At 41.8% G+C, this 26,000-nt stretch overlaps 1 protein-coding gene and 4 non-coding genes across 6 annotated transcripts; all 5 read left to right on the top strand.

The window, feature by feature from the left end:
* Positions 1-4,869: 4,869 nt before the first annotated feature.
* On the top strand, positions 4,870-8,927 carry RPS12 (ribosomal protein S12). Of its 2 annotated transcripts, none has more exons than XM_030022290.2 (6): positions 4,870-4,953; positions 5,092-5,143; positions 5,592-5,708; positions 7,392-7,494; positions 7,993-8,094; positions 8,841-8,927. In XM_030022290.2, exons 2-6 carry the CDS (start codon positions 5,130-5,132, stop codon positions 8,901-8,903), a joined length of 399 nt encoding a protein of 132 aa, XP_029878150.1. In that variant the 5' UTR covers positions 4,870-4,953; positions 5,092-5,129; the 3' UTR covers positions 8,904-8,927. The 2 variants fall into 2 exon arrangements, with proteins under 2 accessions (XP_029878150.1, XP_029878151.1); XM_030022291.2 differs by having other exon boundaries at positions 4,915-4,953; positions 5,095-5,143.
* LOC115345262 lies at positions 6,425-6,499 on the top strand. Its single transcript, XR_003924781.1, has one exon. It is a non-coding gene; the product is annotated as a small nucleolar RNA SNORD101 (small nucleolar RNA).
* LOC115345266 lies at positions 7,839-7,925 on the top strand. The gene has a single exon (XR_003924785.1). It is a non-coding gene; the product is annotated as a small nucleolar RNA SNORD100 (small nucleolar RNA).
* On the top strand, positions 8,367-8,501 carry LOC115345265. The gene has a single exon (XR_003924784.1). It is a non-coding gene; the product is annotated as a small nucleolar RNA SNORA33 (small nucleolar RNA).
* A 343-nt stretch (positions 8,928-9,270) lies between the features above and the next one.
* Positions 9,271-9,355, top strand: LOC115345267. Its single transcript, XR_003924786.1, has one exon. It is a non-coding gene; the product is annotated as a small nucleolar RNA SNORD100 (small nucleolar RNA).
* The last annotated feature ends 16,645 nt before the right edge of the window (positions 9,356-26,000 follow it).

Here is a 26,000-nt window from a genome sequence, read left to right as displayed (position 1 = left end):
GTAGAAGGCTGAAGTGTGGAAGTAGAAGTGATGCACTGTGATCAGCATGAGCTATGGCTCCAATAATGAAATGGGGCTATGAACTCATACGTGCATACAGTTTACTTATGCGCTGCTCATTATTGTCAGAAGAAACTGGTTGATGGAACATGTTTGTTAATTCTTCATATATTCTTCGTAAGCTATAACTATTTGTTAACCTTTGAACTGGGACTCATTACCAGCCTGTCACGATAGTTTTTCAAGTCTAACAAAACTCATGTTTTTAAAAGCATACAAGCCTTTCTTGCTTATGTCATGTCTGTGGCAACTTTAAAAAAAAAAAGTATCTTTCAGATCCCAAATCATATGTAGAATTCAAGCCTTGGAGCACTAGCCCTCTATAAATACTACAAATAGAGTCTACATCCATTGCTTATGTCCACAAGATAAAAACACATTAAGAACAATTGCTTTAAGAGCAGCTTCCTTCGTGGACATCCAGGATATTCTGAAATGCTCAGCACATGTGAGAATATGTATCTCTTATTATTTTTCTATATATTTGTAGAGAACTTAGAAATACTTTTGTATTGCAATCCAGAAATCACTTAGCCAGTGCTTATTTGCATCATATTACTATTTCTTTTGCCAGAAGTCATAATGGCTGCACACAGGTATTTGGAAAGAGTTTAAAATGGCTCTAATGTAACCACATGATAGCCACATTCTTTGAGAGTCTAGTGCAGAATCTGTGGAAGGCAACAAAACCCAGCAAACTGTTTTCTTCAGTTGTTATGACATCAAAGTCTTTCTACTTTTCAAGTCGGTATTGAAATGCCATAGCTTGTCCTCTTTCTGAGACCCCAGAATGGTCTCACCATACTTTCTCCAGGTGCTTGAAACTCGACGCAGACATCCCTTGCGCTCCTGAGTAGCAGCACACACTTGGCTGTTCTGAACCATTACCTGGAGGTGCTTGGAAATACACATCTCTCCCCTCTGCGCTGGTGAGCAGGACTTCTGTGGAAGGGCAAGAAAATGGGTAAAAATAGCTTGCCCTCTACAAAAATCTTTATGATGCAGAACCTTTTTCTGGACTGTGTGACCAGAAAATTAATAAGATGATTGTTTAGGAAGAGTAGGAGTGTGAAATGTGCACTGGTGTTACTTGCAAGAAGCCTTCCAACTTGACGTTCCATGGGGCTGAGAAATCATGTCTGTTTTGGAATGAAAAATAGATAATTCTATCTTGCGACATTAGCAGTCTAATCGTAGCACATGCCTGTGTTTTTTATTTCTAGAAACAGATGTCAGAGGGAAGTTAGTTTTGCAAGGATTGTTCAGAACTGAAATTCAGAACTGATTGTTCAGAGTTTAGCAGTGTCGTGGACTTCTCTTGGGAGTTTGTAATACCTGACGCTTTTGCCTGCCTACCTGACTGCCTCACCATACTGTGCCGCTGTCTGAACTACTTACTACTCAGTTCCTGAGTGTCCACAGTTTACAACATGGCACGTAACCTATCACTGCAGTCTGGCAATTTGAAGAAAAGATGGGTCGTGGTTGCTGGGGTGAGCACAGGGTGGAGGTAAAGGTTACCACAGCAAGAGACAAGAGAAACAGAGGAAGCAAAAGGGAGCAGGAAGAGGATGGCTAAGAATGAACCATTATATCTTCACTACAGTACCACTCTTCTGAAAAAGCCCCTAAGTTCATTTGTCATTTTGATGATACAGGGAAAAAAGAGGAAGGCTGCCACCCTGGAAAGGGGGGGACAGTCAGGGGGAGTCAAGGAATTCAATGGAGAGCACAGAGGGTTGTAGCTATAACCAAAAGATTTTTAAATATTTGCAGCAAGATGGTGAGTCCGAATGGATTGCCCAGAAGAGCAGGCTGGTGAGAATCCAAATTCTTGAGTGTTGTGTGACAGCAGCTTGTGGTTACTCTTCCTCTCCCCGAATCCAAGTTTATAGACAGCATGTTATGCTCTTTATAATATAAGCAAATCTTGAGAGGACCTGTCCTGGTTCCAGCTGGGATAGAGTTAATTTTCTTTCTAGTAGCTGGTATAGTGTTATGTTTTGGGTTCAGTATGAGAAGAATGTTGATAACACACTGATGTTTTCAGTTGTTGCTAAGTAGTGGTTAGACTAAGTCAAGGATTTTTCAGCTTCTCATGGCCAGCCAGCAAGAAGGCTGGAGGGGCACAAGAAGTTGGGAGGGGACACAGCCAGGACAGCTGACCCAAACTGGCCAAAGGGGTATTCCATACCATGTGACGTCATGCCTAGTATATAAACTGGGGGAGTTGGCCAGGGGGGACAAATCGCTGCTTGGGAACTAACTGGGCATCAGTCAGTGGATTGTGAGCAATTGCATTGTGCATCACTTGTTTTGTATATTCCAATCTTTATATTATTATTATTATAATTTTATTACTGTTATTATTATCATTATTAGTTTCTTCCTTTCTGTTCTATTAAACTGTTCTTATTTCAACCCACAAGTTCTACTTTTTTTTCCAATTCTCTCCCCCATGCCACTGGGTCGGGGGGAGTGAGTGAGCGGCTGCGTGGTGCTTAGTTGCTGGCTGGGGTTAAACCACAACAGGACCAAGTTCTTCTGCTGGGTCTGGCTGCTCAGTGAAACACGAGGCCAGCATTTGCGCTGACACCACCTCAGCCCTCCAGAGCCCAGGCAGGCTCTTGCACTGCATCTGGCAGCTCCTTGTTTTCTAGCACTCTGCTTGTTACCCCACTCACCCACCCTCAAGTGCATTAGAAGTACTCTATTAGCACAGGACTGCAATCCTTTGCTTAAACATCTCATGCCTTGTGGCTGTATGCCAGCATTTAAACTGCTGAGTGCTAAACGGACATCGTAACTCCAAGAGAAAATACAGAGGTTAAGAAACTAGCTACTCCTTGTAGGAATCCAGACAGATAGGTGGAGCAGGTGGAGTCGTGCCAACAGAATGCTGAGCTCCCGCTAACACACCGTGCAGCAGAGTGGACTTTGAAACAGGATCACACCCTTCCATTAATTTTTACACACAAACATGTCCACTTGCTATGCAGTACCAACATTGCAATACAGAGTTCAGTGCTAATGCAAACCTCCCCTCTACACATACATAACTTTTATCTTAGCACAGCTTTGTTTTCTCACAACTGTGCTAGAAAAACTTTTTGCATATTGTATTTCTACAATATCAGATTATAATTTGACTGTGATTATCACTTCCGCTGTAACACAAATCTTTCAGATGTGCATACTTCCATCTGCTGGACAGAATATATATTGCACTTATCTAGCAATACTGATCTGTCTTATGGCTGGCTAAGGACTTGTTATCCTTTGATGACCTTGAAGGAGATAGTGGTTTATTGTCCCACTCAGTACAAAAACTCCTCTGTAGATTAGGTGGCTTTGGGGCTTTTTAAGGAGCACGGGAAGATTGAGTGATTGACGGGTATAGGGAAGAATGTTCTCCCTGAGGAGAGTGAAAGAAGGGGGGCATTACAATTTGTGTGTGTTTGCGTGCTTTCTAGGGTCTGAGCAGTATGAAGGAAATTATATGTTCCCACTTGTGGAGGAAGGGAGAAGTCATGGCCAAATGTCCCACAGGAGCTCCTAAATGAGAATACCTGTCTTGGTGGTTGCAACCCAGTGGGGTATTGCAACTGGGGTTGCAGTTCAGAGTTTCAAGGAGTATATGGCAGTAGTTGGAGGTGGCCATATGCACCTTGGAGGCTGTCAGCGTGAGTAACGGGCAGGGTCGGTCCTACTGGCTTTGCCCTTGGTAGCTCAGAGTGCAGGGAGAGAAGTGCCCGCACACTACACTTCCATCTCAATGACTGTTTTTCAGAGGGCTTTGGTTAGCTTCTGCCCCTTCTAGGTCTCTGCAGTATAAAGGGTGCGTACCTGACTGCCTCAGAGGTGACATTAGCAGGGAGAGAGCGAGCTGGAGGCTGGGAGTGCCGCAGCCACAGCCCCCCAGCCAGGCCTCTCCCCCATGCAGACTTGGGAAGGCTGTGCTGCCAGACCTTGAGGCCTGCGGGGCAGTTCTGAGCTAGCTGAGGGGTTTCCATTTTCCCTCTCTGTCCTCCCCTGCCCTCACCAGCCCCGGTGGGTCGCTTTGTGCACCGTGTCTCCTCACTACCTGGATTTAGCCTACAGCCTGCCGCTTGACGATACTGGGCAGATCAGAGGAGGACATACTGTAGGAGAGGTGACCCACAGTGTTGGCGACAAATATGTTTGCGTTAGCCATAAACCGCGGCTATCAATATGTTACCTATTTTTGTTGTATTTTGCCGCTACGTATTTTTTACAAAGACGGCAATATGTAGACCACCAACGGTCACATTGTCAAGTCTGAAACAGATAGGATGGACAAAGTCCCATGCCAGACTGACAGCACCTGAGCAAGCAACACGCCTGCACTGCGGCGGCCCTGCGGCGCGGGCCGTCGGCTCAATCACTCGCGCGAGCACCTGAGAGGAATGGGGACGCGCAGTTGCGCTTTTCAGATTTCAGAGTTACAGCCGAGTGCTGTAACCCCCACTGAAAGGCGCCAGGGATTTAAGGTTTGTTCCCCATCTGCCTCCACGCTGCCAGGGATTGCGGAACGGTGCCATCTGAAGCCAGACCGCTTTAGCAGCAACTGGGGCACATCCTGCCCTAGGGAAGACGATGGGACACGGCCCCGGGTGGCCTCTAGCCGGCTACTGCAGTTGGCTTTCCCCCCAGGAGGCCCCGCCGCCGGGCCGGCCCGGCTCTGGCACCGAGGGAGGGAAGGCGGCCCCGCCGCCGCCATCTCCACGGCTACGCGGGGGCGGGCGAGGCGGCGGATCAGGCAGCGCCGCGGACACCCGCCGCGCTCGCGCGGGCTGGGGTCCTCGCGCGCTATAAGAGCGTGAGGCGGAAAGCCCGCCCCCTTTTTCGCTGGCGGCTCGCGGCGGTGCCGGGGTGAGTAGCCGTAATGGCGCCGGGGCCTGCCGGGCTGAATCCCCGCCGCCGGTGGGGCATCGCGGCGGGAGCGGGCCGGGCGGGGGCCACGGGGCGGCCGGCGCCACTCACCGGGGCGGCCTGTGTCTGTATTTGCAGCAGGAACCCGGGCGGGAACAGCACCCACCGAGAGCGCCATGGCCGAGGAAGGGTGAGCGGGGCCGGGGCCGTTGGGGGCGGCGGGCGGAGGGGCCGCGTCTCGCCTGACCGCGCCGTTTCGCGCCGCTCCGTGTCGGGCCTTGCAGCTCCGGCCGCGGGCTGCCTGCGCAGGCCCCGCCGTGGTGCTGCCGTATGCTCTCCGCTGGCGAGAGGGTGGGTGCTTGGCGTGGGGTTCTGGCTGGCAGGGTCGCTGTGTGCCCGGCTTCCCCCTCTTTGTAAGGGAACGCGGAGAGAGTAGAGCTGGCTGGCTTGCCAGGAGGATTTAATCTCTTAGTTTCTTTCAAGTTCACCTTTTTTCAGTTTCTTCCTTGGCTTAGTTCTTGAGCTTGCTTTTTTCGGTATTTTCTGTAATGATTGGGATGTTTGGAGGTGAACGAGAAGCTTTTGTTTATAGTTGTAAGATGGCGGCATGATCAGGGCAATATCTGTCTTCTCTTTAGCATTACTGCTGGAGGTGTAATGGATGTTAACACCGCCCTGCAAGAAGTGCTGAAGACCGCACTTATCCATGATGGCCTAGCTCGTGGTATTCGTGAAGCAGCCAAAGCCTTGGACAAGTAAGTGTTGTTTTCCCATTTTGTCTATGGTGAATAGCAAAACTGGGTGAGGTGTGTTGTGATGAGGTATGCGGAACTCATACAGTGGTCACTTTGTCCAGATGTTCAGTTGAAAGCTTTTGCAAGACCATGTTTTTCTGCCAATGAGTTTTGTCTTTTGCTATCTCTCTTCTGGGTCTTTAACTGTGATCTTAAAATACAGAGGCCAGACTCGATGATTCACGAATAACAGCATCTAGTGTGTTAAGTTCTGTCTTTTTGTGACCCCGGTGCCATCAAGCTTTTATGTGGACTGGTTTTGTGAAGAAAATGGAATGGCGCTTGCTGTATGTAGCGATGGAAATCTGGGGCTCAAGAACCTTGTGTTTTAAGAAGTGATAAACTTTTCTCAAAACTTTCTAAGATTTTAATTGGGAGGGTTAATATGTATGTCAGACTCAACCTGTAAGAATAGGTTTAGTTTCTATGAAGAAAAACTGAAATTCATAGCTTGCCTTTGCTTTTTTGCTACCTTCATTTTTTGTGTTGCAGCTGTAAATAATTGATTTGGTTACAATATCAAAACAATATTAAAGTTGTCATATATGTGCCAACCGTGGTAATTAGTCATGGTTTCTTGGTAGGGTGAAGTACCGTGTGTACATATACACCCGTGTGTGTCTGTATATAGGCACATGCTTTTAAGAAGAGACAGTGCTTAAGTGTAATGCTGCAGTGTTTGGGTGATGACTTAACAATTTGTCGGATACCCCTTCACTCACCTTATGAGTGAGAACAGCAGTCTGACAAACCTGTATGCGAAAAGCTTTAAGACAAGGTACCAGATAATGGAAGAGAAATACAACTTAAATGACTGACAGTTAGTTTGTAAGAGTTCTTTTGAGTTCAGCTACAACTTCATATGCTGTGTGTTAAGAGGATGATGTATGTACAAGGTTTATATACATTTGTGTGTGCTGGTCCTTGCTTGGAAATGTTTCTGAAACATTCAGGTGAAACTCATGATAAAGAAGGCCATAGAGAAAACTGACTTGATTTGCAGTGGTCAAATTACATTAGGTTAAGCATAGAAGACCCATACAGCTCTCTTTGTTGTCAGGTATCCCTTTGGTATTCTTAACATTGTACCACAGTATTCAAAGATCCTAATTAGAATTGGGGCCCTGTCATAACAGCTTCTTTGAACGTAAGTAGAAAAGATTGTTCTGAAGAGCTTATAACAACTTAACGTGGAAATTCAATCTTTAAATAATTACAGTTCTAATGTTAAATTATTGTAATCTGTGGTATACAAGAAAAAGCAATTTGTAACTTGGTTGCTTTCTGATAGTGACACCATTCTTTACGGGACCTGGTGTTTATCCAGTCATTACACCTTTCTTTAATGGCTGAGAATTTATTTAGTGGGATTTTTAGAAGCTTTCAAAACTGGAATAGAGTCTGATAATAAAGCTAACAATGTGAAAGTAGCCTGTTATGTATATGAAAAACAAGTAGTAGTAGATTACATCAAAAATCTATTTAGTACTTCAAAAGCATATGGTGTCTCAAAACCAAAAATTAAACTCAGGAAGTGGTTGTCTAGAAACACATGTGCTGAATTTTGTTCTTTGTGGTTTAGATTATAAAGAAAGATAAAGCAGTGTCTGAAGTTACATTGGTCAGTTTTCATTTTTTTTTTAGACGCCAAGCCCATCTTTGTGTTCTGGCTTCAAATTGTGATGAACCCACGTATGTAAAATTAGTTGAAGCACTTTGTGCAGAACATCAGATCAACCTAATAAAGGTGAGTGGTGGAGCTTTAGACACAAGTTTGGAACAGTTATCCTGCTTGCGTTATAAGCTGCATGTTTCAGCATATAGAGAGCTGAACCTTTGAAACACTACACTGTAGTTCAGTATATGGCTTATCTAAGGAAAATTTCTCATGGCAGCAGAGATTCTTTTAGCTCTGTGATTGTCATAGAAGCAGTGCAAAAGCTGTGGATGTAAACGGCAAAGGATGTGTATTGCCTATTTTACAAAGTTACATGGATTTTTGTGTCCTGTATCATAAGAAATGCAAGTGGTCGTGGAGCCTGGGAGGAGTCTCAACATGACTTTTTTTCTTCAAATTAAAATGCTTAGCAAGCTGTACAATGATGATACTTTGGCTCCCTCTACTGATACTTGTGAGGAAAGCAGCCATCCGTTACCCAATACTTCTGAGAGTACAGCGGCTTTTTTGCTGAACCTAGTTATGTTAGGAATGGCTAGTTCTAATGTGTTGCAATGTTTTACACAGGTTGATGACAACAAGAAACTGGGTGAATGGGTAGGTCTCTGCAAGATCGACAGAGAAGGAAAACCTCGCAAAGTAGTGGGCTGCAGTTGTGTGGTTGTCAAAGTAAGATGATGCTGATTATAGCTTATTTCTTGACTTTTGAAAATAAGCAGTAAAGATAAGGTTGCTTTATATAAGGGACTATTAAATAGATGTCTTAGATTATTTTTTTTAAACAGTTGCTTTCCATTGTTGATAAACTGCTTCATGTTTATTTAAAATACTCATTTTGTGAGTTAAGGGTTATGTCCTTAAAGTATCTATGCCTACTGGCCAGTAAGCATTAAAGGAAGGATGTTTAAACTAGAAGAGATGAAGTTTTGCTTCAGAAGAAAATGCCAGTTCAATGTGTCTGCTTAACTTGAAAATGTTTTGCAGAGTATATTTTAAAATTACACTGGTAAAGTAAAGCCACAGTACGAGCCTTGAAGACTTTGTTGTCTTTGAGGTCCCAAGAGATGGCTACATTTTCACAATAAAGACTAATGCCTTCTGTATGTGTTTTCATACTTATGCTACTGTTTCACATACTTTACTTGGCTTTTTTAAGCAGAAATGAAGAGTTTGTTTGGATCCATACCAATGGGTGTTAAACTTTAATGAAATAGAATAGTCCTTCATTAGAATAGTCTTTTATTAGAGAACGAAGGGAAAGCAGCTGGCAGATTGCTTGAGGTTACTTGTATGGAATTTGGGGAATATTTGAGAATGCCTTGAGGAAAAGTGTCAATCTCAGTTGTCCTTTTAAAAATAAGTTGTAAAATTTTGAATGGCTCTGTATTTTATTAATGGGTTATCTTGTGTTACAGGACTATGGCAAGGAATCTCAGGCCAAAGATGTCATTGAAGAGTACTTCAAGTGCAAGAAATGAATGGAAAATAAATTTTAACCCTGACTAATGTGTGTGTGTGATTAATGGGTGGGTGTCTGTGGAATAGTTCTTTGAGTTGCAAAGGATAACATCAGAAGATGAAAGGACTTCGCAGGTCTTTGGTGTAGTTTATTAGTATGTTAACTCTGTCAGCTTGCTAAAAAGATAATGGCAATGCCTGCCATTCTTATTCTAGGGTGCTTCTGTTTCCTGTTCCTACTGCAGAGGTTAGCGACTTGGGGAACTTTGCGCAGCTTCTCAGTTGCAAAAATGCTGACAGTTGATTACTGCCTTTGCTTGGCAGTGCTTAGGCCTGTGCTTCTGTAGGAATTATGAGCAGTTTGTTGGGGAAAGTCTGAAGTACTGCTGCATCTGTGATGAAAATTTGGCTCCCTCTGCTGAAACAAATGAGGAGAACAGCCTTAACCGTTACCCAAGTCTTCTGAGATGTTGCAGGAATTTTTTAAATGCTATCTTAATTTATTCAGGGAAATACTTGACCTGGGATGTGTTTTGTTGGGTTTCCCCCCTCCGTCAATTCTGAAGCAAATTGTGGGTGGAATTAGCTTCTTATAAGAAGTATTGCTGTGTACTTCTAGATGTGATTCTGTAGGATTTCTCAGTAGTCAAGATAGCCAAGCAGTTGAGATCTCACTGCTCCAACAAGGCAATGTTGAAGTCTGACTTGCCCAGTGTCTTGGTTTCCATAGTAGTTGGATGACATACAGAACTTGCGGTTTTGTCCATTTTTTGGAAACAAGGTGGGATTCAGACTGGAATTTAAGATTACTGTCTTTTCTCTCTCCTGCAAGTTGTTTTATTTGTCTTACATTTTCTGCGGAGCAGCTCTAAGTGGAGTCATGAGGAATTGCTCCATTATGCTGTTAAGTAGGACATGAATGTGAGTGTGTGGGGCTGGGCACCTCTAGACTGAGGAGATGGGAATGTGTATCTCTAGTTCTCAGGCTCTTGAGCTTGAATTTTCATTATGGTTAGTAAGCCCTTTTTTGATATCCCCAATCATTCATGTAGTGTAGAGGCAGGCATCTTCTCCAGATGCTGGGCTCATGTAATTTTGTAAAGCTCTCATTAAGGCTTTTGAAGTATCTCTTGGTTTTGGCCCTGTCACAGCTTTCTAGTAGCTAGATCTGGGTGACTTGGATTTTTGAGGGGTTCCTGTAGTAATATTTTCAGGTGTACTTAATGATGAAGTCACCTGTTCCAAGTCTAGTTAAAACCAAGAAATTGATCCTTGTGCTGAACTTGTCTGAAATTCTCAGTGAAGGAGTTAAAGTAGCTTTTAATGATTTAGTTAATGTCAAGCTAGTATTGCAAATGGAGGGAAGTTAACACAAACATACAAATGTTACCATTTTCCATTTGGATGTTTTTGAATATAGTTGAAATGGCAGAAATTCACTCCTGTAGTTAAAAGCCTTAGTTGCAGATCTTATTAAATAACTGGAGGTTTCTAAACACTGAGGATAGGAATAATTTGTAAGAATATTCCTTTTTAAATGGAGTTGGAAGACACTAACTATTGAAAAACTTGAATTGTTCGTTTATTTTGGCTAATAATTTTGAGTGTCTGACTCATACAGAAGCACACCAAAGCACACTTCATCTTTTGTCCTATCTTAAAAAGCTGCATCTTGCAAGTTTTGGATAAAATAGTTACACTGTTCTTCATATTTTTATGTTGGTTGCTGCTACATTCTAGAGAAGGAATTGTCTGAAATGGTGGTGGCGTTGGCAGTCTAGCAGGATTTATGGTTTGCTTTTCCTTGGCTGGCTGCTTTATCAGAGTGGAATTCACAGAGGGAATTGGGGTCCAAAACTGGAGCTCAGTACCTGGGTTCAGTGGCCTGTGTGTTGCCAAGGTTGAAAATTGTTTCTTAGTTGAATGTGCTTCTGTACCAGAACATTTTTTACCTGCTACGAGTAGTAAAGTCCTTAATTCCTTACATCTCTGGATGCAGGGTAACAAACGTGCAATCCAGTAAGCCCCTACACGGTAGTGGGTTAAGATTTTTAAAAAAGATGAAATCCATAGACTTACATTCTCAAATTTAAGGAAGTATTTGCTAAGCCTGTGCAAGCAAACAGCTTTTCCAGGTGTTTGGCTTTTTGGCTAAAATACAGCTTTTCATTTTGTTATTTTTTAACCCAAAATGACCCAGGAGAATGGAGAAGAGCATGGTTCCTAATTCAGATACACTTCACTGACTACAAAGAGTTTAGGCAAGTAAATCATGTATAGATAGATTCTGGATGTAGATGACTATGTGAAATTAACCTGCTTATAGTTTTAGGGCTATTTGGTAAAATTTTGGTTGCTTTAGCATGGGCAAACAATAGACCTTAGATACTTTTTTTTTTTTTTAACTGGATTTGCCCCTCTTAAGTGAAACTTAATTTGGCTTGAGGTCATCTCAACATGGAAAATTCCTGCTGGTACAACTTACTTTCTTATAAATCTACTAATGGTATATTGTGATGTGAAGCACTAATACCAACATGTAGTAAAGTTTCGGAGGGGACTATTACATGATTTGCTGTTGGTGGAAAAAATAGGAAGGATATCCATGCAAGAAGGAAGAATTGTTCATGTCCAGGTGAATTGTAATTCTGAGATGATGATCTTGAAAGGAAGAGGAGCTATCACTGAAAAGGATGAGTAAAAATGAAGTTGATAACCTGTTGCTTTAATAAAATCATGAAAAATTCTGGCTGTTACTGCTTTACCTCCATAGAGGATGTGGAAGGCTGTTCACCTTGTGTTCAGTAATATCTGAAATTGTTCCCCTTTGTACTTTCCTCGGTATTTATGGAGAAAGCTGATTCAAAATAATATGCTGCATTGTGGTATCATCGCTGGATTTCCTCTTCAACTAGAACACTGTAGAGACATGGAATATGGTGGGTAAAGAAAAAGATGTTCTGTGAGCATTCACAACCTACAAGAAGGTTGCAGAAAGATTACATTCATTTGGCTAGGCTAGAATAGTACAACAGCACCAGTTTCAGGTTTGCACTAAAGGTAGGTGATAGATCTGTTTTCATGGATTTGGAGTTAGGGTACTGCTTTTTACTTCTGACAGGAGCAGTGAAATTCCTTATAGCAAGTTTTTTAGGTTGGGTTTTTTTTAAAGCCATATATGGGGAACATGCACACTGGATCTATAGTGAAAGACTTAAGAATTGTTAACACATTGAGGATTTATGTTTAGTCAAGCTATTAGTCCTAATTGTAATGTAAATAGGTCCTTAAGGAGTTTTACATACTTTAAACCTCCAAGTAATTTGAGAAGAGTCCAGCACACTCCATCTATTCACCTTTACAGAATATTCATTTAACACATTTTAACTATTTTCAGTCAGTGTAAGAAAAATATCTTCATTATCATGATGGTTTCTGTGTTTCATTTATATCATGGGATACCGGAATTGCTACTTCAGCAGTAGCTGGGTTATGCATTTCCTCTTAATTACTATCAAGTATCAGTTAACTTTTAGGAAAAGGGGTTCAAATGAGGAGAGTTGTAGTCCACGAGTTTGTTAGGCAGTGTTTCTTTTGCAACAATGGAACAATACCTCAGTAGAAGTTCAGGTCTATGTTTGCTTTGGTTTTTTTAAAGCCACCTTATCATTTTACATGGCAATGAATATTAATACTAGGGAATTGCAACTCTCTTTTCATGCCAAGGGTTTTTCATTGGAACAGAACCAACGCTTCCTAGACATTTTTGCCAGAAGGAATTAGGTTGAGATCTTAATTTTCTGATCAAAATGCTTAGATATCAAGTTATGGTTTTTTCCTGTAACATTACATTTCCTGGGAGTGACCTTAGAACCTGTGCAGGGTCAGCATTGGAGAACTGATAAAAGACTCAGTTTACTTGCACTTTTTACTTTATACCTAAGACTAGCCCTAGTGTTTGATTTATTTTCAAAAATTTCTTGAGAACTAAATTCCACCCAAACTTCCTGGTTCACCTTTATCTTTTGTGAAAGCTAATTTGTTTTTTTATTCAAATTGGCAAAGGAAAACAAGCGGTTGTTAGTCCTTCATACTGGAAGACTTAGTATATGCTTGTCTCAGACCTGTGCTTGTCGACAAAAGAGACCCCAGTTTCTTCATGCTTTCTTGATAGATGGTATTTTTGTTTTGCTGTAGAAGATGTATCGATATTGATGTGTCCTGCAGGATTTCAGATAAAGTTTCAGAGGAGTAGACTTTGTATTACTCTAAGTTCTAGCCATCTGTATTTATCACCCTAAAGGTACCCATTACCTGTCCCCTGAAAGGATGTAGTTAGATGGCATTAAATAGGGCACTGGGAATTGGAGACTTTGGAGATAGAGTTCTAGGACTGACCCTGACTTTTCCTCTGTTGCTGATCATGTTTAATGTCCCTTGCAGGATTTCCTTGGTTGTGAAACAAGGATAATGCAGAATGGTTTGCTCAACAATGCATGTTTTGTGGCTTTTGGTTGGCAGAAGCAGCAGAATTAATTTCTTTTTCTGGACTAAATAACAGGTTTTAGTGGTTTTGCATGGATTGGTAGTCCTTTCCAGGCCTGAATTCTTATGTTTCCATGTGAAGCAGCTAACAAAGTGCTTTGAAGAAAGGCTAGTAAGTTACTGTGAAAGTGTAAAGTACAGACTTCTAGACAGTAGTGGAAGAACATCCTATGCGAGACTTAAAATACCTTGAGAACAGTTAAGCTTATTTTGTTTTGGAACCACCTGTGTGTCATCCTGGCCAATACTGCTTTTCTGTGTCTTTTGCATTTTGCCTTGGATATAACAGCGAGCATCAGGACAGCCCCCCCACCATGTATTTGCACAGCTCCGACTTTGATGGAGTTGTGGCCCTGACTGTGGCTCCCACAGGGCAGCTGGTTATACCTGCCCTCCACTCTTTTCCATGACAGTGCCCATTTTACTGTTTCAGTCCCTTGGGAGTCTGGGATAACAGCAGTGCTACTCCATGCTTATTCCATGTTAATTCTGGTTAAGAAGGAAGTATGTGTGCTTGTAATGTGTAGTGGGAGCGTGAGTGCTCACTTGAGGGTAATTTCTTACTAGGACAGCTCATTCACATCAGGATCTCCCATTGTAATAAGCTGATACGTTTTGCAGTAGCACAAACATTGGGAGATCAGGGCTTGTCTGCAGCAAATCGCCATGCTGCACAAGCACTTCTGCGGGCTCCAGCCCTTCCTTTGGGAAACATTGTTTATTCTGCCTGCTTTGCCAAGAGGAAAGTGTGTCTTCCAGTCTTACTTAATGCATAAGTATTTTATGGAGGCTGAGCACTAATCCCACATGAAGAAAAAATATACTTAGTATTAAAACACACAGTACCCGTAACACTTTCTGTAACAAATAAGCATAAGCCCTAGTATTTTCTGACTAATGTTCCTGATTTAGAATTGCATCTACCTGTTAGGTTTTGTTCCTTCTTTGTACTATGGAACCTGGATATCTCGGCTGCAAGCCAGTGCCCCGCTTACGTCCATGTTACTGAAGCTGGTGCAAACACGGTCCCTAAAACATGCTCTCTTTCCTGGAGGCCTCACGAAGGTCTCTCATCCAGTGATATAAAGAAACTCTGAACACACAGCCATTTGTCAGCCTTGTCTTCTCCTTTGGGGATAATGTGATTGGGATGTGGAGCCTCAGTAGGATTTATAATTCGTGTTAGGCCATTGAACCAGATACTGGATGTTGGGTGAGCACAGTTGTGGCTTGATTTATGTAGCCCGAAGGAAAACAGAAGTAATGGCAAATTATTTTCTCAATGGTTTTAGACAGTTAAGTAAATACACAGGATTTTTTTTTTTCAGCCATTGGTCAGCAAGCAAATGTTTATTTTGAGAGTCTTTTAAACAAACTGAGGAGATGAAGTGGTTAGTATGCTGTTATATATAATGATCCTACACACATTCATAATTTTCTCATGCATTGGCATTATTTTTGAATGAAAGTCTACCTACAAAAAGCCCTAAATCCATATTAACTGCTTCATGTAGCTGACCTGTTCTAAAAGGTGATACAATCTTTTATGGAAGTAAACCACTATACAAATACCTGAACTTTCAGCCATTGGTAACCGTGCTTCCTCGTTTTAATTCCAAAAGTGTTTGAGTCATGTTATATGAACTAGTGGAAACTAACTTGAAAATCGCTTTGACTTACAGGAGCTTCTCCCCTCATCTCCCAGTTCAAAAGCAATTGGGGGGACTTTTTATAGTACTTAAGCAAAAGTATTTAAAATATTTTGACTGAGACCTCTGTGAGCAATACAATATTACATAAAATGGGGATACTTTTGATAGGTAAAGTAACAACCACCATGCTTTTCAAAAATTTACGAACTGATGTAATAATTTTGTTTATAGCTGATTGGTTTCTTTAAAAAAAGAATCCTTTTCATGATCATTGGTATTTCATGATATTTCGTTTCATATTGCTGAAAGATTATTAGGCACCATGCAGAGTTATATAAAAATAGATATCTACAAGGGGAAAAATGCTTATGTACAAATCAACCTAGCTGTTATTTTGCTTATCTAATTGGAAATTTGTTACCTTCAGTTAGTCTTCTAGCTCAGTCAATGTTAGGAATCCATTCATCTTTGCTGTAGCCTGACTGAGGCTAGTGGCTGTAAGGTAAGAAAAAGTTTTACTCTTTGAAGTGCAACAGTAGAGTTTGTATGTCAGTACTCTACGTAAATACCAACGTGTAAGCGGTCAGATATTCTTTTCTAAAAGCAATGAAATAATAGGCATTTAGGTCAGTGCCTGGCATGCCAAGTTCCTGCCCTGTAAAATTTTACAATCAAGTTATGAAACTGAAAAAATGTATTTTATGCTGACGTACAGAAAAATGTTTATTAAAGCAAATTTCCTGTTTTCATACTCCAAAAAATTGTAATTCCAGTATGCTTCATTTTTTCCTTCCTTTTTTTCAATGGTTCTAAGACATTTTCCACAGTGAAAGAGTTCAAATCCCTGTTAAAATAAGCTTTGTATTTTGAGGACAGAAGAAAGCAATGCCCCCTAAGTAACCTTTTATATTGATTGTATTGTTAGCAGCCAGTGTGTTGGATAACATAATACAGATGCTTAGGACAGGTTTAGGAAGGCAAATGGCGGGGGGGGGGGGGGAACTAAAATGTTTCTAGTTTTAGGAGTATGTGTTTAAGGGAATGGAGGTCATGTTTTGTAGAACCTCTCCACAAAAAAATGAAACACCCTCAGATATCCATATATATAAAAGTGTTTGTATGTCAATACAAGCTATGGTATACATTCTCTTTTTCATCCATTTATTTGAATGGACAATATTCAAGTAACACCCTTCAGCTTTGCTTTTTTCAGGGCAGGAAAATACGGTGTTTGTCAGCACATGTACAAGAAATGCCTTTATGTGCATGGAATTTAGCAAGCTACTGTACTTTTAAAAACATATAATTTCAATTTCTGTTTCTGCAGAGACTGACTTGCACCCTTCCATGGATATGTTTTATATCCAAATCAAAATCTCAGCTGGTTCTGACTCTTCCCTCCTGCCTATCTAACTATCTGTTTTAAACTCAGCATGACAGCTTTTAATATTTCCTTTTAAGACCAGCATGTCTTGATCCTTTTCTGATCATTGTGAACAGCATCATCATTCTGTCTGACCCTCAAGCCCATTTACATGTCCTCTTCAAATGAAAGTTAATTGGAATATATGTGCCTCTTCTACTTGCAGTTGTGTGAAAACACCCCTAAAAATGCTGCTTGGACATGGGCTATGAGTGATTTTTCATATATTCAGAAGAGAAAAACTTTTAGCCAAACTAGCCTACAGCCAAGAAATGGGGATGGACTTGCAGTGCCCTTTGTATGGCTGTCTCCATTATCCTACAATAAAATCCATCGTGTTGTTATTGACTGAGCTAGTAAGGCTGTGAATATAGAAAATGTTAGCTAGCCCTTCCCATAAGATCCTAATTATGTTTTTGAGAACTTTGCTAAGCTTATTTTCCATGGCCTGAAATTGTTCCTTGTAGAGGGTCCATCTCAAATATTTTTAAACTTTAGTTAAAGCAACATAGCTATTTCTGAGACTCTTGTTGAGTATAAGGTGTTTGATAGGTGTTTATTTACTTTTTTTTTAAAACCTCAGCTAACTTCTTAAAATCTTTTCATTGGGAAGTTCAAGTGTTTCCATTCATGGACTTGAGATGTAATAGGAAAGCAGGGGTGAGAAGAAGCACTTCCAGATGATGCATGAAGGGGGAGGATTGGATGTGTAGGAAAAAAAGGCAGACTAGTCAACATAATTAATAGTAGGTGGGGGCAGAGCAGGAATAGCAAGAAGCTGAGTCAACGAGACACAGGAGAATCTGGGCTCAAGAGACCCCTGTCTCACCACTGATTTCTTGCCAGTAATCATACATGAAACGAGTGGGAAAGTATGTTTCTCATTGTCCTCCAGCACTGGTCCACAGGGAGGACAACTGTCAGGGGACAAGAATTTAGTGGAAGAGTGAAGATGCATGCACGCATACACATGCATGTGCCGTTTTAAAGGCAGATTACAAAGCTCAAGCTAATATTAGGGAAAAAACAGGCTGCAGGTGCCACCCTGTTCAAGTGCCTTGGCATGTATATGTTCTTTAAACGTGCGGTCCTATGCTGTTGTTTCTACAGTTGGCTTATGCAATTTGAAGGCAAAGCAGACCAGCAGACCCTAAAAATGATGCAGGGCTCCGCCGTGAAGGCGGCTGCCGCGTATAAAAATAAGACGGACTATGGCTACGTGCTCGAAAACAGTGATGAAGATTTGCCTCTGCCACTGAGTTCCCGTGCGGAGGTTGCGCAGCTCCTACGCGCCGAGACGTGTCCGCCAAGGGGGACTGACGGCGTGTTCTCGTTTTCGGGGTGCTCCGACGTGCCTGGGCCTTGGTCTGTAGGACTGACGGACGCTGCCACTCGCAGCTCGGTAAGCAGCCCCGGCCGGGGCCCAGGGGCCGGGGCCGGGGTCGGGGCCCAGGGGCCGGGGCCGGGGCCCGGGCCCGGGCCCCGGCCCCGGCCCCTGGGCCCCGACCCCGGCCCCGGCCCCGGCCCCTGGGCCCCGGCCGCTCTCCGCCGCGGACTGCCGCTGCCGGCAGCGCTTCCCCGGCCAGGCAGGAGATGGCACCCGTGCTGCAGCTGAAGGGCTGCAGGAACCCGAAAAGAGGGACCGGGCCTGCGAGGTGCCTGGCTGCCCGGGGCTGGAGTTATAGGAGCAGGTGCTGCGGGGATCCCAGCAAGCTGGCGACGTAGGAAACAAATGTGGAATGAAACTCTTTAATGCCTTTGAATATTGTCGATTTCTGTGCGTATTTTCCAGTATTGTAGCCTTGTAAAATCCAAGTCAGTCAGATGTTTAGACTTTTACGGCGTGTAGAAATGTGTTTGCGTAAACCAAAGGGCTTTGTTGTACAGCTGCAACTGCTTTAATCTGTTTTTCTCAGAGTTGTACCACACAGAGCAAGCGCTCTCGTCTGCTTTCTTTCACAGAGATATTTAATGAACGAGGTACAGACTTACAGAGGTTTGGGGGGTATGTTTAAGTAGTCACTTTTTTGGAAGTTCACTTTGCACATTGTGAGTAGCACCATCTATGAGACTAGAGGACACCAGTGTCAAATTAAACATTTAAAGGACAGTATAGACTTAAGATAAGAGCCAAGATAGGTGAAGGCTTTTTCTTTTTTTCCCCGCTGCCTCAAGTGTCTGATGTATTACAGTGTTCAAAGCGTTTCACTATGCTCATATTGTATTCACACATATGCAATGTATTTGAAACATTCCTACCAAGGAGATTGTGGTAAAAACTGTAATGTGCAGCTTGCTGGGTTTCATTGTAAAGTAATATAATCTCCACATGTGCGAAGGCCAATGCAATATTTTATTTTTTGCTTACCCCAGGGAATGTGATATTAAATTTATCAGCTGAAGTATTTGAATGAGAACTCATAAATATTTTTTGAGGTGCATCAGTGGCGTACGTAGGGAGGGAGAAGACATGCAGTACTGGGTGAAGAGGAAGCAGTTCGTACTTTTCATCCTCCTCTGTCACATAACAGCTATGCCTTGCCCTTCAGATGGGGTACTGATAAATTTTCTCAGGGACTGAAAACAAGTTTTAAATTGGGGACAATTTGTTCGTCACTGATTTTATTGGTAATTATTAACTCTATAGTACGTGAACTTCAGATGTTGTCCACATTGGATGCAGAGCTCAGGGTGCCTTGGGGGGAGAGGATATGACTCACCAAAAGAGAGGTACCATTCTGAAGACATTTCAAATGCACAGGAGGGACTGTTGGCCTGCCCATTTTACCCCATGTGTTGTGATTGTAGGCACCCTAGCTGGCAAAGGTACTGCCAAACCTAGGAGGACTCTGTGCATTGCGTGAATGTAGTTATAAATCTTCCAGGGCTTAAGCAAGTATCTCTGCATGGCATTATCCTGTGTTGTTGTGTGATCTAGTCTCTTGTCTGGAGTTAATTTGGGCATCTCCAAAACAACTCTGTGGTGCTTTAGAATAATCCAAGCCATGCTGAGTTAACAGTTCTTTGTCATCATTGGCTCAGTGTTCAGCTGCAGCCCAAATTGCCCATATCAGGAAGGGTACTGAGAACATGACCAAAGATGACATTTTGCCACTGTAGAAAATCTTCGTGCCTCCACATCTTGAGTATTACATACAATTGGTCTTCATATCTCAAGAAAAGTGTAGTTTTTTCTTTAAAAAAAAAAAAGGGGGGGGGGAAGTTATAGATATGGAAAAGGACATCTAAAATTGTTATGGGGAAGTAATAGCAGGCTTATGGTCTCACTTCAGTTTGGAAAGAATGCTGAGAAGGGATGAAGCTGATTTACAACATCAAGAAAGCAGTGCAGAAGATGAGTGCTAAACTTGTTTACCAAATCCTACAATACTAGATCAGAGAACATGCATTGAAACTGATAGAATGTAATTTAAAACAGGTTTTTAAAACTGTCTTTCTTCAAACCCTGTGATAAACTTCTACAACTTGCTGTTGCAAGAAAGTGTGAAGTCAGAACACATCGAGAGGTTCAAAACGGATTAGACAAATTACTGGATAAAAGGTGCAAGCCAGATACTATTGGGAATAGGCAGCGATATTCCCTCTGACATCCGAAATCTAACAGCAGGATGCAGAAGGAGTATGAGGATTGGACCTCAGGTAGTGGCTTGTTTCACATGCTCTCCCTAAGCAACTTCTGCAACAGCCACATCGGTCTCACCCTGTGGGGCATTTCTGAGAGGAAAAGATATGATGGGCATGCTCCCAAAGTGCTAAAAGAGCCCAAATGGCTGCCTAAAGCATCTTTGTTTCATGTCCCAGACTTAAAAAGGTACAAAAGGAATCGTTACCACTTGCAGAGAAAGCAAGCCAAGAGGAGGTGGCTACTTCAATCCTTTGGAAGCCAAGAAGCTAGACGTTTTCAGGAATCTGCTCAGTTAGCAGCTGGCTCAAAACTGAAGGCTAGCAGAGACTGAAGGTGGCTCACAGTGGTAGATTATAGAAGTGAAGGAAGCAATAAGCCTTTTTACTATCATTTAAGTTGAGAATATTAGAACTGTGAACATAACTAATCCAGTTAGCTTTCTAGAAACTTGTAGGAAATCTTATTAAAAAGCTCTTGAGGTTTTTTCCTTCTAAGGTTGCTCCAGTTTTGCAGTGGACGTACCTCCTGTGCCTTTGTCATCTTGGGAATTACATTGCTGTGATGCACTTCACTTGAAACTACTTATTAAGCCATCTCAGAAACTGAAGTCGGTCCAGGGCTGAATTTGGCACATGCCAACTATTGCCCTGCAAGTATATTGCCTTTGTGCACCAGGATGGGCTATTTCCAAAAGGAGTTGAAAGTTGTTTTTTTTTTACACTCCATAGAGTCTTTAATGACCCATGCCTGCCCATATTAGACACCAGCTCTTCTCTCTCCATGATATTTCATCCAGCAGAAAAGGTGAACTGGCACTTTTTTGGTATAATAGCGAGGGAGCTCTTGGCACTTCAGAAGGCATTTGTCTCTTTGATGTAAAATAGCTCATGTGCACCGGTTTCTCTGGCACACTGCAAAGTTCACCAGTTCTCTTAATTTTTTTCTGAGAGGAACAGAATCGTGAAGGTGGTGAAAGGGTGAGTGGGGGCAAGGATTTATTTGTTTTTTTCTTTCTCTTAGCTGTTTTTGGCCTGAGATCTGAGGAGTGAAGTGAATTTGTAATTTGTAAGGACTGTATTTTAAAATATTTGCCAGTTGCTCCAGATAATAAAGTAGGGATTTTTGTCCAGAGGAGAAGAAATGAAAATAAATAAACATGGATCTTTTTCACTTAATTTACGAGCTGCAAATAAGGTTCCTCCTCAACCTGCATGATTAACTCTCTTCAGTCAAGAGTGACCATTTTGATTACAACTTCTATCAATAAAAAGCCATGAAAACTTTTTTTTTCATAAGAGAAAAGAAATCCAACAATATCAGATGACTGCAGTGTAGATCGTTTTGCCATTTGTACCAGGATTTTAACCACGTTACAGCCAATATATAAATTACAGTACCTCACCTTTAACATTACTGTCAGATTTAGCTTAATGGAAATTGCCTTTACTCATACCAACTTTAAACAAAGTAGAGCAGGAAAGCTTTTTTGTATGGGCATGATACTGCTTGTTCCAGCGGATGCTGGTTATGGCATAGCTTTGGTTTTCGACCATGTGGATGTATCAAGAGGGATTAGAAAGATTTGTTTGAAATGTTGCATTTGATCAACATTTTTGAAGCCCAGTTTTCTTCTTTTAGAAATACTTTGTGGCTTAAGTGCTTATAGAAGATAGTTGGTTCCTAAAGGAAAAGGTGCAGCAGTTCTGTATTAAGGACTCAGTTCAAACTTACTGTCCCAGCCTCAGAAATGTGTTTTCACTAACGTAAGAGTGTGATAAGCTGAAGGAGAAGGTGCGCAGCTTAGGCATTTGGCAGTGCTTCCACTGGAGCTGCTGTGCTGGGGTAGTGGTGGAGGTTCATGAAGTGAGGTGTTCTTTTGAGTCTATCATGTCTCAGCTACTTTACAATCTCTGGAGGGTCCTGGGCAGAGTTTGTATGAGCTGTGCCTTGGTGTTCAACAGATAGTACATGTGCTGCAGATGTTTTAGGCTGATCACCTGAAGTTTGTGATAACTACAACACGTGCTATGTTTTGGATGATCTCAATAGTACACCTAGTATCTTATTTCTGAGGCATTTTTGCTGCATGAAGCAATAAATTCAATTCTGTCATCATTAGGCAGGTGTTTATATGTACTGCAAGACTTTAATCGCTCTCCAGGGAACGAAATACTTTGGGGGCTGATTCTACAACCTGGCATTTGCTTTGCATCTCTGGCGTGTTCCTGTTTCTCTCTATTCCAGGAGAGCAAGCATGGTTTTATGGTTAGGACACGGGTCTTGAATCGTTTCCCAGCTATGCCAGTGATTGCTGTGAAACCTAGAGCAAATCTGTCCCTCAGCTCACCAGCTACAAAGAGTGAGGGTAGTGTGGCTCTTTATTTCTGCTGTGTGTCTAATCTACTTAGCTTGGAAACCCTTTAGAATGTAGACTGTGTTGGGTTAGATGTATGTATCATGGATCCCAATCTTGGTACACAAAGTTACAGTCTACTGGTAATAATAGAACAGAAGTTTAATCTACAAAATATTTGATAAAGAGTCCCCCAAAATACAAATGACTTGCCATCATCCTGTGCCTTGATAGTCATATGATGTGCCAACCAGAGATTAATGATTGTGACATGGCTACTGTAATGCTTGGGTTTGGGAGACTGTCAGTGTGTACCAACTCTATTTTCCTAAAACAGGTTTATGTAGGTGGTGGGCCAATTTATAACTGGATCATGAATTAATTTTCTTCAGACCTACCCAAGTCTTATCCATGCAATGTCTCCCGGGTTCCTGTAGAGAGTCCCGGTGGTCCCTCATGTTCTCCATCTCTGAGGGGCTGGCTGTTTCTGGCTGCAGCGGTTCCCAGGTCTGAAGGCAGTCTACAGCATCTGAATGGCCTGGAAAACCTGGAGTCTGCACACTGACAGTTGTTGAGCAGTCATTAGTGAAACTTTGTGCTGAACCTTGGTGAAAATTACTTGGGTAGCCATGAGAAAATTCATAAAACAAAGAACAAGGTGGAAGGAAATGCCTTGAAGACGCTTTGAGTAGAGAGCTTAGAAGTCCATTAGCTCTTATCCTCAGAAAATGACCTCAGGGAAGAAAAGAATAGCATTTTTAAAGTTTTGGATCCTGGGAGAAAACTCACAAAGAAATTCAACAGGTTCTTGCAAGATAATTTTGGTATGCTACACAGACTTGAAACAGCCTAGCCATAAAGGCAATGTTAAAACAATTATCTCAAGGAATTGTGGTCAACTGAAAAAAATAAATGAACGATTCCAAGTAAACTTCCCGTACTTAGAAGATAGTATGGTAGGATAACATTAAGGCAAACAGAAAGACTGTGAGAAGCCCAAACAAATCCTTACAGCTTTAAACATGACCTAATTTGTTATATGCATAAAGTCAAGACAGCAGCTACCATTTGCATCAAGCAGTTAATGTTTTCTTTCAGCTGTATTTCAAAAAAATCATTGCATTTGATTAAGATAATATTCTTTGTTTTACTCTTGAAAACATTTACAAATTCATTGTATTATAAAATGTATTATAGTCTAATACTTCAGAAATCTGTGCTGGTACAAAGGAGAAATTTCTACATTGTTATTTTGCAACTTTTAATTTGTTTATTTAAGGAAAAATACACAATAATCTAAATTTATTTTTCCTGGGGAGTCTAGGAAGATAAAATTGTTTCCTTTCCTGACTCCTCCACTGCATGTGTTCTCACACATACAAGTGCACATGTGCTTACATGTGTCTGCCTCCCTGAAGGAGGTAATGTACTTGCAGGTATTCATGTTATCTCTACCCATTTCTTTCTTGACTTTAATAATAATGAGGTCAGAGTTTCACACTCATTTGTGCTTAAGAATCTGAAGTCCTTAAGATTTTTAAAATGTGCAATGCTTTAATTGGGTATATTTTTATTCTAGCAAACAAAAGTCCATTTTGTTAGCTGTTTCCTGTGTTAGGAAGTCTCTGTAGTAGTGATTTTTACTGGTTTCTCTTCTGAACTAATCCAGCCCTTTCAGTCTCTCTATGTAGGCAGTGTTCCCCCTGCCCTGCTGAAGGTGGACCTGTGCAGCCAGGAATGCTAAAGTCTTGGGGCAAGAAGGAGAGGAGGCAGGAGAGATCCTGATCTGTAGTTCAGTGGATACAGTCCTGAACTGGGAATGGGGAGAAAGAAGTTTGGTCCTTTATGTTCAAGTAATTTCTTGGGACTTTGCTTTTTTTTCAGTGACTCTCTAAAGTAAAATACAGAAGCAGTCCATGGGACAAAATACCAGAAATGATATTGACTTTCTTCTGGTAAGGTCCTTCATCTCTCCCTTGGTGTCTCTGTTTATGACATCAAGGCTGGTTTATCAAACCTAAGTACCTACAAGGTACAGTTATCACCCCTGACTCTCCTTATTGGCAATGGAAAACAAAAATGGGGGTCACTTAATCTCATCTTAAAGTAGTTATTTAAAATGGTGAGTGAAATGAAGCACCTACTCCTCGGGAACTGCAAAGGGAGCCATTGACATCTGACCCAGATGTCTGCGTACCTCTGGTCTGTGGGCCCTTATGGTGCTGTGAACAAAGCTACCTCAGCCCAGGTCTGAGTCTGAGTCCCCCATTTAAGTAGCCCTGACTTAATAAGTTACAGAAAAAGCCTGAGCTGAACAACCTTTAGTTTTCTTGCTCCATGTTTTTTTCTGCTGGAGTTTGACTAGCAGCCACTAATATTTGTCTGTTCTCCAAATTTGGCAAGAATGGGGAGAATCTCCCTCCTTAAAAAAAACCAAACCCAAAACCAAAAAACCCCAGGAATTGCCACAGAGGAAGAAGTGTATTGTGCTTAGTTAGTGAACTGTATGGGGGGGAAGGCATTGGAAGGAGATCAAAGGCAGCGTCAGTGCTTAAAAATAGTGTGTACACAGTACCAAATGGCCGCTTTACCCTGACCACAACCACCTAAAAACTGTTCAAAGTTGCAGTTTTTCTCTCAGCACGCAAGCTGGATATACCCCAAAGCTCAAATTGCAGTCCATGAGACTGCAAACCCACATGGCCAGTCAGGTATGCTGAAAGTCAAATAAATCCCAGTAAATGTGATCACGCTGTAACGGCCCCTACTTTTAAAGGAAGAACTAGCAAATACATGTACACAGTTGGGTCCTTCATCCTCACTGGCTTCAGTGGAATGTGATATGGAAACTCTTAAATCAGGTTTGGAGATTATTTAGCCCTAGAAATAAAATTATTTGGAATGAAAACACCTAATACAACAGAAGATCCTTGCCACCTCTCCCACAGCATGTTTATACAGGATGATACGTTCTAAAAAGTAGTGGTTAGGGTTTTTCATCCCCTCTGAAAAACTCTGAAAGGCACAGAGGACGCTTAGTTTCTCCCCTCCTTCGTAATAAGGAATCAGAACTGCGTGCCAACCTTTTGTAGCTAGCCGTAGCAATATATATTATGGGCAAAACCACTAATGTGTCTAACCCTAGGAAAGACACACAATTTTGCTTTCACTGAATATAGGAAACAAAGTGACCCTACAAAATGCAGAACAGATAAGGTCTAAACTCTTCACTCCAGGTCAGTGCTGAGATCAGCGTGGTATGGGGAAAATGCAGCTCTGATCTAACGGTAAGCCACATGAAGGGAAAAAGGAGGAAAGAGCTAAAGGGGATTTGCTGCACGGCTGTACCTCTTTCAGGTGACACCACCTTCTAGTTGTGCTCAGCAATGCCAACTGCAAATCGCCCAACAATTCTGGTAGATGTACCATGCCTGCCCTAGTGTCTGAGTTACCCAGTCTTAATTTTCTGCTTCCTGATTAATTTCTTGTGAATTATTT

Source organism: Aquila chrysaetos, chromosome 8 (assembly GCF_900496995.4).
Source record: "Aquila chrysaetos chrysaetos chromosome 8, bAquChr1.4, whole genome shotgun sequence".
NCBI lineage: Eukaryota > Metazoa > Chordata > Aves > Accipitriformes > Accipitridae > Aquila > Aquila chrysaetos.
This window is presented reverse-complemented; position numbering and strand designations above follow the sequence as displayed.

Bases quoted from the DNA above. Each gene is read 5' to 3' on its own strand.
- RPS12 (XM_030022290.2), top strand. The intron at 5,709-7,391 runs GTAAGTGTTGTT...TTTTTTTTTTAG, and splicing joins GCAGCCAAAGCCTTGGACAA to ACGCCAAGCCCATCTTTGTG. The intron at 7,495-7,992 runs GTGAGTGGTGGA...TGTTTTACACAG, and splicing joins ATCAGATCAACCTAATAAAG to GTTGATGACAACAAGAAACT.